General features: G+C 48.1%; 1 protein-coding gene across 4 annotated transcripts in view; it reads left to right on the top strand.

Annotated features, from left to right (window-relative positions):
- The window catches only part of NTRK3 (neurotrophic receptor tyrosine kinase 3), a 208,243-nt gene that overhangs the window by 34,324 nt on the left and 158,304 nt on the right, over positions 1 to 15,615 (top strand). For all 4 annotated transcript variants that reach the window (XM_027644458.1, XM_027644460.1, XM_027644459.1 and 1 more), the window contains one exon: positions 598 to 669. In XM_027644458.1, coding sequence (XP_027500259.1) covers positions 598 to 669 — 72 coding nt within the window. The remainder of the gene's footprint in view (positions 1 to 597; positions 670 to 15,615) is intronic.

Here is a 15,615-nt window from a genome sequence, read left to right as displayed (position 1 = left end):
CATGTGGGCTGGAGGAGGTGTATATGGCTGAGCACTCAGCAGCCAAACTCCAGCAAGCTGTACTTTTCACACACAGACCCATTGTAAGCAGGCTGGCTGCTGTTTTCATCTCACCTAACAAAACAGCAGTGGCAGCAGATATTGAGAGCTTTTCTAAAACGGTGTGAAGAGAATTCCTCCTTTAATGTCCAAAATTCCTGGTGTAAAATACCCTTCCTTTTCAGAGCTGCAAGCAGAAGGGTTTTCTCTTGGATATGAAGAGGGGAGATGACTTTGTTGAGGGTTAGGTTTGCTTGTGGCAGTGTTGCTTGTGAAGGTGGAGGGAGAGGAGCAGGAGATGGCCTGTGCCACCTCAGCAAGCCCTGGTGGATGTGGGAGCAGAGCCTTACCCAACAGCTGATCTGCACTGTGCTGTCACCATATCAGATGAAGCTTAAAAGCTGAATTTCCTCTTTGCTTGTAGCTCACAGAGGCTGCCTGGGGACAGATGTGCCTCCTGGGGTGGGAGGGGGAATCGAGGGCTCTCAGGTGCTGAGCAGGGCTTTAGAGCAGTTGTCTGCCTTCACTCCATTGCTGCCCTTCTGCATCTCTCTGCAGGACAATCAGGAACTCAGGACTACGAAACATCCAGCCACGCGCCTTTGCCAAGAACCCTCACCTGCACTACATGTGAGTGCCAGCGGCTCCTGTCCCCTTTTCCCTCTGTTCCCTATGGAAAGACAACTCACAAAGTGGATCCCCAAAGTGCCTCTTGGGAACAGCAAGGAGAGGGAAGCAGAATGCTGATGGGGAAAGAGAGGGAGAGGTGGGAGAGGCAGGAAATGGAAAAGCAAATGTGCAGGGAAGTGGAATGGGCTTCGATGCAGGAATGGGGCGAGGTCCCGCTGGGCAGGTGATGGGTTTGGGTTTCTGATAACTGCCCTGGCTTTGATCGCCGCTCTAACGAGCGCTTGCATCATTATCAGCCTTGAAGCAGCTGGTGCACGTTTCCCTTTCTGCAGTTTGGGGGCGGCCGCCAGCCCCAGCGCACAGCCAGAACATGCCCCGCTCGTTAGTTTTTAACCAAAGGCTACTTTTCCAATACAAATCCTGGGGTGCAGGGGCTGCCAACTCTGCTCCTAATTATTGACTTCTTAAACTGGCATCTGCAGCGGGCCTGGGGTAGGATCGTTTTGTGCTAGAGAGGCTGGAGTCCTGTTATCATGGGACATTGCACAAGCGTCCAGCTGCTGGGGCATCATTAGCCAGCAAGTACAGTGTCACGGGGAATTTCCACATCCTTGACGCCAAGGGCACCGGTTTATTTTCTAAATGTGTATTTACTTTTCCCAAGGTGAAAAATCAAAGCCTGAATTTCAGGCCACTCTGCAAGGTGCTGTATGGGCTTGAAATATCTTGTCCAAGTAACTGTGTGCAAGATCAAACCCCTCTCTATCCAGTGTAGATACAAAAGGTGAAAAGGGGTTGTTGAGAGGCTCCGTCCTTGGGCACGAGCTGGTGGACTGGATGGAGAGTGTGTGTATCCCTGCTTTTTGGAAACTAGCACTAGTGGCTTCTTCCCTTTTAAAGTGCATCCATTTGAGTCTGCAGATGCATTGGGCCATCGATACAGACTTGTTCCTGGGGCAAGGAGATAAATGCGACCTGCAGAGCAGGATAGATTTGTCTTTTGATGTCTGCTCAGAAATGACGTGAACTGAAAAACCCCAAAAGCTCCCTTTTTGGAAAACCATTTACAGTTGCTAAGTGACAGTAAAGTACTTGCTAAATAGGAGATCTACGGAACCAAAGGGCATGAATAGTTGAGGGCATTGTGAACATGGACTGAGCTTTTTTGAGTTTAGAGAATTGCATATTTTTCATAATAAACCCTAGTTAATGCTGACCACTGGGATTTTCCTGATTTCTGCCCTTTGTAATTTTGATTTGAAGCAGGTTTTTTGTGTTTTCTGTAGTTGTTTGTTCCTGGGAAGTGTTCTCTCTGAACCACTCTCAAAATTTTTTTTTTTTTTTGGAGGGTTGTTTGTCAATTGTGTAGTTGCTGTTTATGTATCTCGCAGATAAAATGAATAACATTTGATTCCTGATGAAATTAGTTTGGATGTTGTAGGAGTTTAAAAGGCTCCGTACACTTGCTTTGAGGCTGAATATGTCATTAATGTGTACACAGGCAATTGTTGCTGCTTTTTCCCAAAGTGTTTGTTTTTGTCTTTTGGAATTACTTTTGGGAGTGGAAAAAACCCCACATCCATCTTGTGTCAAGAGTTAGGGTTGGTATGTGGTGATGAAATATGTGTTTGTTTACTGCTTGGGCCATGTAAGATTGATCATGTTCTTCACATCTTTCTTTCCTTGCCTTTTGAAGCTCGAGGCGAGTAAGTATATTATTTGGTTAGCTTTTGCCAGTGGGTTTTGATGCTGTTGCTGGGACTTGGCAGCATGGGTGTTTGCAAGGTGGATGTTCCCTGTAGAGGATGCTGCACACTCAAGGATGGAAACTTAGTGCTTAGAGGGTTGGTGACTCCCTCTTGCTCCCCAGAGGCTCTCAGACCATGGTGCCAGTGCTCCTTTGCGGCCAGGTTGCCTTTCCCAAGGTGGCTCCTGAGGCTTTATGCAGCCTGGCAGGTGCCTGGTGCCACCCAGGATCCCCTCATGGACTCAGCTCTCTGCCGGTGCATCAAGGTGACTCCTTGGCTGCTCTGCAGGTGCTGCCTCCCTGGAAGGCCTGACATCCTCTGCAGCCGCTGCACATAAGAACCAGGGATAAAAGGATTAATGGAAATGTCACTCTGCTCTAAGTCTTGGGCTGCTGCAACCAGGTACAGTAGCAGACAGGAGTGAGTGATACTGTCCCCACCCCACTGTGGAAGGGCTGTCTGCAGGATTGGGGACTATGGGATGATGTTTAGGGCTTGTAGAGTTACTGCTACATGTTATTGCTGCCACTCTGGTTTTCCTTCGCCTTTGATGACTGTTTGGATGGTTGCTGGTGAAGCTGAGTCAATAAGATAGCAAATGTGTCTAATAAATGAGAAAGTGGTTTCACTGCCAGTGAGGGTTGGCACAGGGAGGTGGGAGCCCCAGACCAGACCTTTACAGGGTGCTACAAGCTGGGTCTGAGCATTTTTTCACATGCAGCTCATGTACAAATTCTGAGGTCTCAAAAGCTGATTTTTTTTTTTTCCCTCCACCCTCCCTTCCCATCCTGGGTTAAATCCAAACTTCCTGCTGAACTAAGTTTTTCGTGCCTTTCATCAAGGTTTCCTCTTCTCAAATGGGCCAGATAGCTCTGCCTTCTCCCAGTAACATCTATTTCTGGCCCTTCCTCTGTGCACGCGCTTGTCTTCAGACCCCAGCTGTGCAATCACAAGCAGATCACTTATCCCAGCTCTAATTGCAGGAGCTCAGGTTTGTGAGGGTTTGGATGAAGTTTGGCTTGGTTTTTTTCCCCCTTCCCCGTCACAGAGTCAGGGTGGAAGGGTGAGATACCCATGAAGGGGATTTTCAGCATTCAGGTGCTCAAGTGGTAGACCTCAGAGTGTTCCAAAGTGCAGCTGTGCAGGATCATGCCTGTCCTTTAAAGTTTGAAATTAGCTGTATTAGTGTAAGGGGCTGGAGGTCAACCTGATCACTGGAGTAGCAGTGGGTGACCTGGAGCCAGAAGTTTGGATCTAGAAATGGCTTTGGATTCCTCTTCCTTCTCCTTGAATGGGGACAATTAGGGCTCCCTGGCCTTGTCTGATTGTCGGTGATGTGAAGCCTATCACTGCTACAAGGCAATTAATCCAAAATATAACAGCGGATTTTACAACATGGACCTATGTCTTCTGCTGGTGCTTGGACCAAGAGAGTTGAGTCTTTCCAAAATAAGTACTGGCTGGATGTGGGTCTGATGTAAACTAGATATCTTCCAGTGTCATTTTGTACCGTTGTTCCAGATCATCTCACTGGGAGAAGTTGTGTTGGTGGGTTTCTGGTCCCATTTCTGTGCATCTTTGACAGTCCTTTGGCTGTTGCAGGAATAGTCCTGGACAACTGTATGCACTGGATGTGAGGACCAGCAAGTCTAGGCTGTGGAAGACTTGTAGCCAAGATTCCTGGATGTTGGTGTTAGCAGGCAATGCAGCTGAACATAGAAAATGCTTATTGACAGAAAACCTCAGTCTTTGGCTTGAGGCTGTACAAGAAAACTTTAGTGTGGTATGGTTCCTAAATTTGAGACATAAACCATCTGAATAGATATTTACTATGCTGCTGTGTTTAGCACAGCTTATTGAGGAAAGTCTTGCATGCTCTCAAACTCTCTGTCCCTTCTTCTAATGACAGTGGAAGTCTTTGGCTAATTTATTTGAACTTGATAGAGGGTTAAAAGTCAAGAGGAGATCAAATTCCTGCATGTATCATGAAAATAGGTAGAGGCATAGTAAAGAGAAGTTTTTCTAGTGCCTTGTAGGTAAGAATTCAGCCTTAGCGAACTCCTCATTAGGAACTGGGAAGTCCACAGGAGAACTATTTCACAGTGGACGAGGAACTGGTGCACGGGGGGGACACGACCTGTTTGCTGCTGGCTAAAGTGTGCAGCCCTCACTGGTCGTGAGACAGTAGAGCTGTGCATGTAAGGAGGGTGAGCTCTCAGCAGGCTGAGCGAGACAAGTCGATATTTGCAGTGCCCGAGTCCCCCTTTTCTGGTAAGCAGGTACTTAAGAGGCTGCTTCCCTCTAAATATTTTCCTGGGCGGCTGGGTACTCAACCAGCCAGTCAGGAGGCACTGCCTTGTGTTTGCAGAGGGTAATTGTGCACACCTTATTTATTGTGTAGTAAAGAAAACAAATTAAGGCTGTGTAATTACAGAGACAGGCATGCTTTTAAATAAGGCTTAAGTAGTCAGATTTCTATTTGGAAAATTAATAATTGCCATTTCTATCTGCATTCAGAGACTCTTTCTTAACTGTCTTCTGGAGGTTTATATGTGCTTTAAATTAGTTTGTGGGCCAGGCCAGGCACAGCTTCTGTCAAAGATTACCCTCTCAGCATCGCCTGCCAGAGTAAGGATGGGTTTGAGAATCAAGCTTTCTCTTCCAGTCTTCACCCAAAAGTCTTAAAGATGGAGACTCTGGAGTGCTTTGTGCTGAGGGTAACTGTTTTTTGAGTATGGTGTGGTCAGATCACCAGCTCCACAGGCTTTTTTATCTGTGTGACCATGTCGGTCCCTTTCTCCCCAAAATGAGGATTGAGGAATAATTGGAAGGTGCTGGCAGGAATGCCACAGGGACCTGCTTTGCCTGGTGAAAGACTGAGATGACTTGTTTTCACAGGCAAACCTGAGCTGTGATTAGTCTGGAGCCTTCCAGAACCTCATCTGTCAGTTGTTGTTTTCTGAGGATGAGGATTTAGCTTCAGTGTCCTGGTTGGGTTCATGGCAGCTGTGTAGTGATCTTATGAACTGGTGCCTTGGTATTAAATGTAGCTTTTTGCTTTGACATGGGAATTCCCAGAGATATGTTATGGGTTTAGGCAAGATACTAGGCTGCATCCCCTGAAAACTGAGGGGGCTGAGGCAGTACGAAGTTGGTGAGTTGCCCTCTGCCCTCTTCAGTGCTGCTTCAGGACAGGACTTGTAGCCCTCCAGCAGCTAAGGATCCTGCACTTTCAAAGGGCTGCAGACAACCTTCTTGCAAGCCTAGTGAGGTTCCCTTTCTTTGCTCTGTGTGTCTGGGAACTTGATCGAGATCTTACTTTGTTTATTTCTTTATTTAGTGTATCAGAATGCTGAATTAGTGCAAGTATAACACTGTTGCCTCTCAGTTGAGGTTAGAGGGTCATTTTCCCCTGCTCGGTGGTTAATGATCTATCACCTTGTTCTGCAACTCTCTGCTTGATTCTGGATGTCCTATTACCCTTTTTCCTCCTTCCTAGTGGTTTCTCCCTGCTTTGTCCTTTCATCACTGCACTGCTGTCATACACGTCCTGGCAGTCTCCTAACCCAAACTGTCATGTGTTAATTGCTCTTGATTTCCTATCCATACTCTTGGGTCAATGCAGCCTAACAAGTCTGTGTGTATCAGCTGGGGCACAGTATATGACTATATGTGAGCTTAGCTCACTGGGAAGGTAAAGTAAAATGCATTTACCCAACCCACCTCCTTGATAGCTTAATGTGTTTTATTTTGCACTTGCTGAATAGGAACAAAATTTCTCCATAAATATATGGAAAATGAGAAGTATGAGAAAGTTTTAAACAGCCTTTAAGTTGTATTAGGTGAATGTTTCTTTAGTATCCCTAACTAGGCAGGCAGCTTGGGTACCCTTTGATTCCTGTTTGTGCTGCAAGGGTGTTCCTGCTCCAGCCCCTTCCAGGAGCAAACTTCTGTGCTGTGATTTACTCAGGGAGACATTTTCCCCTGTATGTCTGTAGTTCTATAAAATGCTGGGCATGCTTGTGGTGCAGTCACTAAAATAAACAACTGTAGCATCTCCTCTATTTCCATAAACTTTCCTGTTCTTCTCCCCATCTGCTTTGCCCCCTGGATACCACTGTAGTGCAGGTCCTTCCTGATATGCTAATTGGCAGCAATGGTTTGATGGCATGTTTATTCCCCATTTTATTGCCATAGGTGACTGATAAGCAGTTAACTGCAGCTATTCCTTTTTCTGCAGTGGCAGAGGTAGGTCCCGGGTTTTACCAGCCTTTGTGCACAAGCCAAAGGAGAGACCAGTTCCCTGTAGGACTGTGGCTTTCCTTCAGGCTGGGTTGAAATAATTTGACCTGCTTTCAGAGGGCTGGGTAACTAATTTTTGACTGCAGGTTGCTTCACTTGGCTGTGGAGAGGGTTTGTTGCACTATAATAAAAGGGGAGTGGTGAGCTTGTGACTGATGTGCTGTAGTGGGACCTGAGAAAGAAAGTTTGCAGCTCAAGCACTGCACACCTTGTGAAAAGATTTGTCCTGCTTCAATTTCAGAATAACACTTGCTTCCTCTGTTTTTATTTGATCTATTTGAGACCTAACACCTTGTATGATTTCTAATGAAACCTGACCTTGAATTGTGTAATGCTATTCTAACATAGGATGAGTTATAACAACTCTATCACAAATAAGTTTTGCCCACTTGGATTCTTACGTAATGCCTACCACTCTGGTACCTGGGCTCAGGACTTTACTGTGGCTTTGCCTCTCCTTCCTTCCATTGTGAGACTTATTTCCCTTCCTGAAGGGTGTGTGGGCGTTTGTGTATTGGTGTTTTTTTGGGTTGTGGGTTGTTTTTTTTTTTTTTTTTTTTTTTTTTTTTTTTAAGCGCAGAATGAGCTGATTTCTGGAGATTTGTGCACGACAAAGAGAGTATCTTGTTTCTAGGTTTCTGAGGTCATTGCAGCACAGAGGTACTCTAGAACAGCCTCCAACTTCTCCCTCTTGCTCATTTCCCAGACCCTGTGGCTCAGTTGGTTAGATGTGGAGCAAAGCATTTCTTACCTGCCTATGCCAGTGTGAGAGGTACTGCACAGGGGAGAGGAACCTCCCTGGGGGCGTACCTGAGGACATGGAAAGCTTCTGGGGGAGAGTGTGAACAATCATGGCAGGATGACTGAAAGCTAAATGATACACAAGTTCTCTGCTGGGGTTTCTCTTACCATGGTATTGGTTTACTAACAATATTATTGCGGGGCTGGTTTTCCCTTTTTGATATACTGGCAGTAAGCACCAGGGCAGAAAAATAGAAACATTAAAATCATATGTTATTTGAGCAATAAGATACGACAGGGCATGAAAGATGGGACATTAATTCATGATGGTGTGTGACAAGTCAGGAATTTAAATGTCATAAGTTAGGCAGTCATGGATTTTTATTGGAATGATAAAATTTTATTACAATACTGGTCGAAGGGTGGAGTTTCCCACCAGCCCCCTCCCCTTATTTGTATTTGGGAAGGGATGAGCTGTGAATTATGTCAGATTCAAGAGCCTGTGGGGTGTTTACAGGGCTGCCAGTGAGACCCAGGGGTGTGTCTCCCCGGGGAGCTGTGGGTGTCTTTAGCCGTGCTAGTGACTGCGGATGAGCACGTTCCATGCCTGCTGTCCTCCAGCGTGCCTGAGGTCATGGGTGGCCCTTCCCAGCACTGCTACCCAGGGAGCTCTGCCGGTGCCCACGGGTGTCCCGCGGGATGGGGCCACGTTCAGCACCACGGACAGGGCCGGCGGCCCCTCGTCCTCCCTGCCTGCAGTCTGGCCTCTGACCCAATCTCCATGCCTGCACCGAAGCCTCCCGGCTTCCCCACCTCTTGCTCAGCCCAGCCAGCAGTTTGCTCTGCTGCGTGCAACCCCTGCCTTCTTTGCCTTTCTCTTGGATCGAGCTCCTTCACCTTCCAGTCCCAACCAGGCTTTCAGGGCAGTGAGGGATTAGTGCCTGTGCACTCCCGGCTGCAGCTGTGAGCAGGGTCAAGGTGTGATCCAGGTCAAGGTGTGATCCTGCCTGTGGGCTGCCCAGTCTGGGTCACTGCTGGCGGTGCCTTTGTGCTGCTGTGAAACCAGCCTGCCCAGGTGCCTGCTTGACAGCTGCAATACCTGCAACATCCCTGAAAGTGTTCGAGGCCGGGCTGGGTGGGTCTCTGAGCAACATGGTCTAGTGGAAGGTGTCCCTGCCCATGGCAGGGGGCTTGGAACTAGATGATCTTTAAGGTCCCTTCCACCCCAAACCACTCTGTGATTCTATGAATGCTAACTTTCTGAACTGCGGTGTTTGCTGGCACTGACTTTGCTCTGCAGCGTGAATGGAGTTGTTTTTGCAGCACCACTGCGTGGCTGCTGTCTGGGGGTTTCTCACATGAGTAGTTCTCTAGGACATCTGCCATCCAATCTCACTGCAACCACAATCCGTGGGCTTTGGCTAAATGTTTGTTGTATCCAGTTGTGCGTGTTGGTAATTGTGGGTAATTTGCTGTCTCAGAATAATGAAAGAATGCCTGCTGCACTCTGAAGCACTCGGTTCTTTGCAGTGATTAGTTTTTTCATTTGAAGATATTCCTCACACGGCCCAGCAAAACACACTTCTTTTTAAGGGCATCATGTATTGAGAAGAATGGGAAAAACATAACTTCTGTGTCCAGACGTTCTTTTTTGTTTTGACAGAGCTAACTGTCAAAGGCAAAACGTGTTTCTGCTTTTGGGGTGGTTATAAATGTGGAGTGTAGCAGGCAGGCTTTGCTGAGTTCTGGCTGTATTAAGTCACCACCAGTTCCCTGTCCCCCTCAGCCAAGCATGCCCGGAGCTGTGAGGAGGCACATCATGCCACGGCTCAGGTGTTGCTGCAGGCAGGTCTCTGCTCAGAGTGTTACTCCTCCCAGTGTGCTCAGCTGCTGCAAACAGGCTTTTGGGAAGAAATACTCCTATGCCCATGCTCAGGTGCACTTCAGGCATCTGCTGCCTGCTTGCTCCCCATGCCCCACCCTGCGGGCCCCTGGGGGGAAGCAACAACCTGGTGCGAAGCAGTTCCCTGCTTGGTGCTGTCTGTCTCCCAGGCTGAGTGTTTTTCTTGCTTTTTGATGAGGCAGAGCTGGAGCATGTCAGCCTCACCTCCTGCTGTGGCCAGCAGCCTCTGCACAGCATGGGAGGTGGCAGCTGCCATCTCCACTGGTTGATGGCATGGTCCCTCTGGTTCCTCATGTGTGCACCTCCCCGTGCTGCCCCAAGGCCCCTGCATGCTCTGGTCCCTCATGGTGCTCAGCTGCTGCTCCCGGGTCCTTGGTGCTGTGGGTGCAGGTAGCTCTGCTCCCCGCCAAGGTGGGACGAGTGCTGCAGGCTAATGGCAGGCTTTCTTTTCATTAGCTGCTGTAAACACAGCTCTCTGCCAGCAGCCTGCTTTTCTGAGCCCAGGAAGACCATTTTTCCTTTTATCTATAATTTAGTGAAGTGTCAAGCCACAGAAGTTTTAATGATAATAAGCAGCAGAGGAAATTTATTTATTCGCCGCATAGGTGGGTTTCATTCCAGGGCTGTGGATTTCTTTTTTTTTTCCTTGTTTTTTTTTTTTTTTTTTTTTGGACTTCCCTCACTAGAAATGTTGGCTGCTCGTGCAACCTGCCTCCCTCCCAGTGTGTTCAAGTGACCTTCCCTGAGAAGTTCACTGCAGTTCCTGCTTGGCTCAGTGGCTTTCCAGCCCTCTCCCACACAGGACCTTTGGGCCAAGTGAACTAGGAAAGGAGAAGCGAAGAAAATATAGCGAGGTGGGAGCATTCATGTGCTTGGTGAGGTGTAATGGGAGATAAGGGATTCATGAGTTTCCCGTCTTTCACTTCCTCCTGTTGCTGTGCATTGCTTACATCTGCTTCCCAGACCAGCTTCTGTGATGGACTTGACTGGTGAGGAAAAGCAGAGAAGGCCTTTTTTGGGATTACATGTAGTGCTTGCCTTCTGTCAGCCTATGAAGCTGCCAGTGGTGACTGGATATAAAAAGTGGATCGATGTCATATGGAAGGACCAGGGCTCCTTCCTGAGGTCCAGGAAGGCAGAGGGTGGAGTTCGGGGCTGGTCAAAGCTGAGCAGGGGATGGGATGAGGATGTGGGAGAGACAGGGACCAGTCTGGAGAGATAGGGTTGCAACAAAGGCTTGAAGCAAGGGATCTTTTGGAAAGAAGGTTGAAATGGAGCAGAAGGGGGATGGGTTGTAGAAGAGTTGATATGGAAAATGGATCTGGAGAGGAGAGGGAGAGTTAACTGGAGTAGGGAAGAAGCATGTGTGTGGGAGACCTGCAGGGGGAAGCAGGGATAAGGGAGAAATGGGTTTGCTAGCAAATACTTGGGAACTGTGCCTCTGAACTAACCAGAACCTTCCTCTCCCATTTTGATGTGGCTTTGGAGGCAATATTAGAATCTTCCTAATTATTTTTCTTGGACGAGTTTTACGATCCTGATGATATTAATTATTCTTAAAGGTCAACAGCACTCACTTGAATCCCCTTCTGTTCTATCATGTAATCAGTTAATTAATTGGAAACCATTTAGCAGAGTCTGCCGAGAGCTTACCCTGCCTTATGCCCTGTTGTTTTGCTATTGCTGGAGAGAGAGATATATATTCATATTTATACCCCTTCTTTTCTTCAGAGGCTCTGCAGAGCTCTCGGTACCATCCCAGTCCATCTCATCCTCTGGCACCCTTCCCCGAGTCAGGCAAATTGGGGCTCAGGCCCAGCTGTTAGTTTTGTCTTTACTAACCCCCTGCAAGAGCAGTGTTTGAGGTTATTCAGGGCTCATTGATTTCTGGGCATCCAAGTAGGTGGGGATGTTTAATTTTTATTTTTTTTATATATAAATTTGACGCAAGAGCCTTCTAACAGCTGAGAGCACAGTGCTTGTTCTGGAGGGAGAGTGATAACTAGACTGTCTCCCAGCACATCTGTTCTTGATGTGTTGGCATTGAGGCTCTTGTGTGGACCTTCTCCCAGTGTCTGCCAGGGCATTTGGAGTGACCTCCCGTCTGGAGTGGTACCTCCTGTGCACTTGTCCTTGCTGCTTTCAGTGTATCCAAGAGGAGGTGGTGGGAAGCCTAGAAGTCTGGTGTTCATGGAATCATAGATTCCTTAAAGTTGGAAAAGACCTCTGAGTTCATCAGGTCCCATTATGGCATACTTGGAGATGCTGGGGAATGTCCTGAGGGCATGGATCTGCTTCCCACACCATCCCCTCGAGCTATGTCTTGCCCACAGCACTGAGTTCTCTCACACAGAGCAATTGGGTTTGTGCTGGGCTCACTGGAAACCTGTGAGCAGGAGTCATTCCCCAATTGTTCCCTGTTCCCAGCTCGAAGAACAATGAATTTTGAAGCAAACAGGCAGGGTAAACCCAACCCCTCGCTGGAGCTGTCAGCTGTCAGCCCTTGTCCTCAGTCAGCATACATCTCCAGTATTATTTCTGCATGCAGAAGCAGGAGGAAAGCCCAACACACATTTTGGACCTGGAATTACTGCAGTTTGGGACAGAAGCGAGAGGGTGAGGACAGTGCAGCCCTGAGGACCTCTGGCTGCAGGAGGGCAGCCATGGGGAAGGGCTCTTACTTATTGCAGGTTGATTTTTCTTCTCTTTGAGCAGAAGACTGGCCTATTCCATGGATGCTGCTGGACTCTGCCCTGCAGGGAAGCTGGCAGGCAAAGGGAAAGCAACTGCAGGGCTGACCCAGCTTTTAACCTTTCCTTAAGTCCTCTGAGAGCCCAGATGTCTTTGGAGAAGAGCAATGGAAAGTGCACACAACAAGGGCAAGATGAGTGTAGTCCAGAGGGTCAGATCCCTGCATCTGATGTGCCTCGAGGCACAGGGGACAATATTACCCACATCTGGTGATGCCTTCCCATCTGCACCATGTGCTGAACCGAAACTGTGAGCAGCAGTGAATTCTGAAGGGTGATTTGTCTCCAAACAGAGCTACATGCAGCTGGGAGATGCCTCAGAAGAGATGACTTAGAGGGTATGAAAGTGTCATGGGGTAGGAGATGGCCTTAAAATAGCCCTTAAAGTAAAGGATGGGTTGGGTTGAAGGCAGCAGCAGGACATGGCTTGCTGCATTGGCAGAGGTGGTGGGAGGAGAGGCGTGGGGCAGACATGCTGCTGGCACTGGCTGTGGGAGTCCTGTGACAGAGGCGTGGTGCCTTACGCCTTCCCACTTGCTCTGCAGCTTTTGTTTTGTAAAGCTGTTGTTTAAAGAACAATGAAGGAGACCCATCCCCTTTCACTTCCCTCAGCACTGTTTCAGTGGCAGCTGGGAATTTACAAATCAGGGTTCTGCAACTGAGAAATGCAGAGGGGTTGATGGTTCCTCCTCCAGCATCACACCTCCAGGACCTGTGCTGTGCATATGGAATGGTAGGGTCTCTTCCTCTATGTCACCTGTGATGGTCTTTCCCTCCTCTCTTGTGCAGGGTGCTCTGAGTTTGAGAAATTATTGCAGATTCTGATTGTAGCCCTAGAACAAGAAACAACTTGTGGAGAAAGAGATGATAATGTGATGGCATGTGCTGTGTGACACCTGCCTTACAAGGCACAGGATAAAGGAGTTAGTTATGCTGCCCAAACTCACAAAGGAAGATTGAACCTTGCAGTCTTTATTGCTTCTGCATGTTTGAGGTCAGTAAAGACATGGGGGTTGCTGAGGGGTTGCTTGAGTAGCAGAACTGGGCTGTAGGTAATGCCAGACCATGTCTGAGGACCTCTGTAAACTGTCTCACTCCTCCATAGCACCACTATACACATTCTGGTGATGAGCCTGGACAGGGAGGAGATCGAGGAGAAATCTTGGCAACTGTAAAATCTGAGGCTGACCAGTTCCACAACTCTGTTCTGCTCACTCTGCTTCCTGAGTGTGCAAGGTTTGCATATGCTTGGCATTGCCTGGTCCTTTTTCAGGCTGTGTCAGGCATGTCCTGCTGCGTCTTGGTGCAGAGCCATCAGAGATTTCAGTTGAGTCTAATACTTGTGCAGGGCCTGATTTGTGAGGAGACCTGTCCTGCCACAGCTTCTGGGACTTGTTGGGGTAATTTTAGCACATTCATTAAGGGAGGACAGTACATTTTTTCCCTTAATGAGCAAAGCTGCTTACTAAACAGGAAGCAGAGGGAGGGGGACGGGGAAGGGGAGGCGGGTGATGGGGAGTGTAACATTGCTTTTAGAGGTCACTGGAGTTATCTGGCAGGGATAAGCAAGCCCCAGAGTAACTTTCCAGCATTTCTCTGGTTCAAACCCAAAGCTTTAGCAGCTTACTTGCTGCAGATATGAAGCCTAGATGGAGCTGCCCCTACAACAGCATGTGAGGCTGCTGACAGTCTCCTCTCCTGTGGCCACCAGCACCCAGCTAAGGCTGCTGTGAGATGATGGGAAGCACCTGTTGTACCCAGATATCAAGGGAGTTCCATGCAGTGCCATCAGCATATCCAGTGCTGGGGACCACAGCTGAGGATGTGCATCTCTCCTCATTTCTGCCAGGCAGTCGCTCGTGCTCCCTCAGCCCCAGCTGCTCCGTGCAGTTAATCCTCCCCAGTCAGGATTTTCAGAGTGGCACCATGTTATTAAAACGTGTGAAAAACTTCTCCCATGCAGAAATAAACGTGTCAGGTTGGAAACAAGGGCGAGTGGAGGATGAAACTGTGTGGAGGAGGCACAGACATGCAGGGTCCCTCCCCAGCAGCAGTGATTCTGCCATTGCGTTGAGCTGAACTGCATAAAATAACTTACAGTTTAATTACAGGGGCTCCTGCTTGTTGGTGTCATTAATGAGGCAACTGGCTTAATTTAGCTGAATAAAAATTGCTTTAATAGTGGAAACACTTTTGGCTGCTGGCTAATTGAGGAGAAAAAAACCCCATGCTGTCCCCTCTTCACTGAAGTGCCCTTGTTCTGGGCCACATGGATCCAGACTCCTCTTTGTCCCACACCCACACATCCCCTTTTAAACCCAAGAACTCGTTCAGATGTACCTCCATGGTCCCATCTGTCACTTGTGCTGGGACAAAATGGCAAAGGTCACCTCCCCTTCCCTGCTGGTCACCAGCAAGTGCCTGCAGGAGCTGTGGGAGAGTGTGCAGGACATGGCATGTCCCTTCCTGAAATGTAGGAGAAGGATGGAGGGAGAGAGCAAGAACTAGGATTTAGCTGTCGCTCAGTGATAGCAGCCTGTGTTTGAGGTGTGGGAGGGTTGCTGGTGGAGAAGGATGGTGGGGATAGGGCATGATGAGCCACCTGCAAAGCAGGAGCCTTAGGGGTACGGTTGCTGCAGCAGGAAGATTGTGGAGTGGTGTTGGGTCTGAGTCATGGGTGGGATGGGTGGTTGCTGCCCTGGACCTGGTCTGAGACCTAACACTTTCTCCCTCCCCAGCTCCTTTAAAACCTGCTCTGGAGGCAAAAAAGACCCGGGCAGCTATTTCTAAAGACTATCTCAGTGGAAAAGAGCATCTTGTGAGTGATGGAGAAAATGTCCCATGGCAAAGAAGCAGTTTGAATATGTTCCAGGAGCTCTGATGGCAGCTCTGTCCTGAAAGAGACTTGTTCATCATTGAGAAATACGCAGGGAAGGCATTTTACTTCCCTCTGCCTGTGTTTCCTCGACGTGTGATATGCCATATTTTATTACAGGTGGAGCTGGTGCATAGGCTGTTATAAAGGTTGTCTGGCACACTTTGCTGCAGGACTGCTTCCACTTTCCTATAACTCTGCCAAATTTTAATTGCTCAGGCTGAAGTTTTCTGTGTTGGGTGTCTGCTCCTGGCTGAACTCTACATTTTATTGTTATTTCTTTCTAGTTTCACATAAGAACTTTCTCAAATGCTTGAGGTGGAGGAAAGGAGGGGGGAAAACAAGCTGTTTTGCTCAAACTAGAAAATACTGGTGATGCTCCTTTTGCAGAACAGCTGCATTCTCCTTTTGTGGAGGGGAATAAAGTTTGTCAAAGGGCAGATTTTGCTTGGAAGATTTGATTTTGCTCTGGGACATCTTATGTCAGCAGAATGGGTTTTGATCCAGCTGGAGGAAGAAGTTTAATAAAGGATATTTGGGAGCAGATAGGGCAGAGGAGCAACAGTTCTTGTTGGACACTGGGTCTGGGCTGGAAGGATGTAAAAGTACAGAAGATCATAGGAAATT

The sequence above is a fragment of the Corapipo altera genome, unplaced genomic scaffold, assembly GCF_003945725.1.
Source record: "Corapipo altera isolate COAL_440 unplaced genomic scaffold, ASM394572v1 50, whole genome shotgun sequence".
Lineage (NCBI taxonomy): Eukaryota > Metazoa > Chordata > Aves > Passeriformes > Pipridae > Corapipo > Corapipo altera.
The sequence above is the reverse complement of the archived record's forward strand: the minus strand, read 5'-3'. Positions and strand labels throughout refer to the sequence as shown.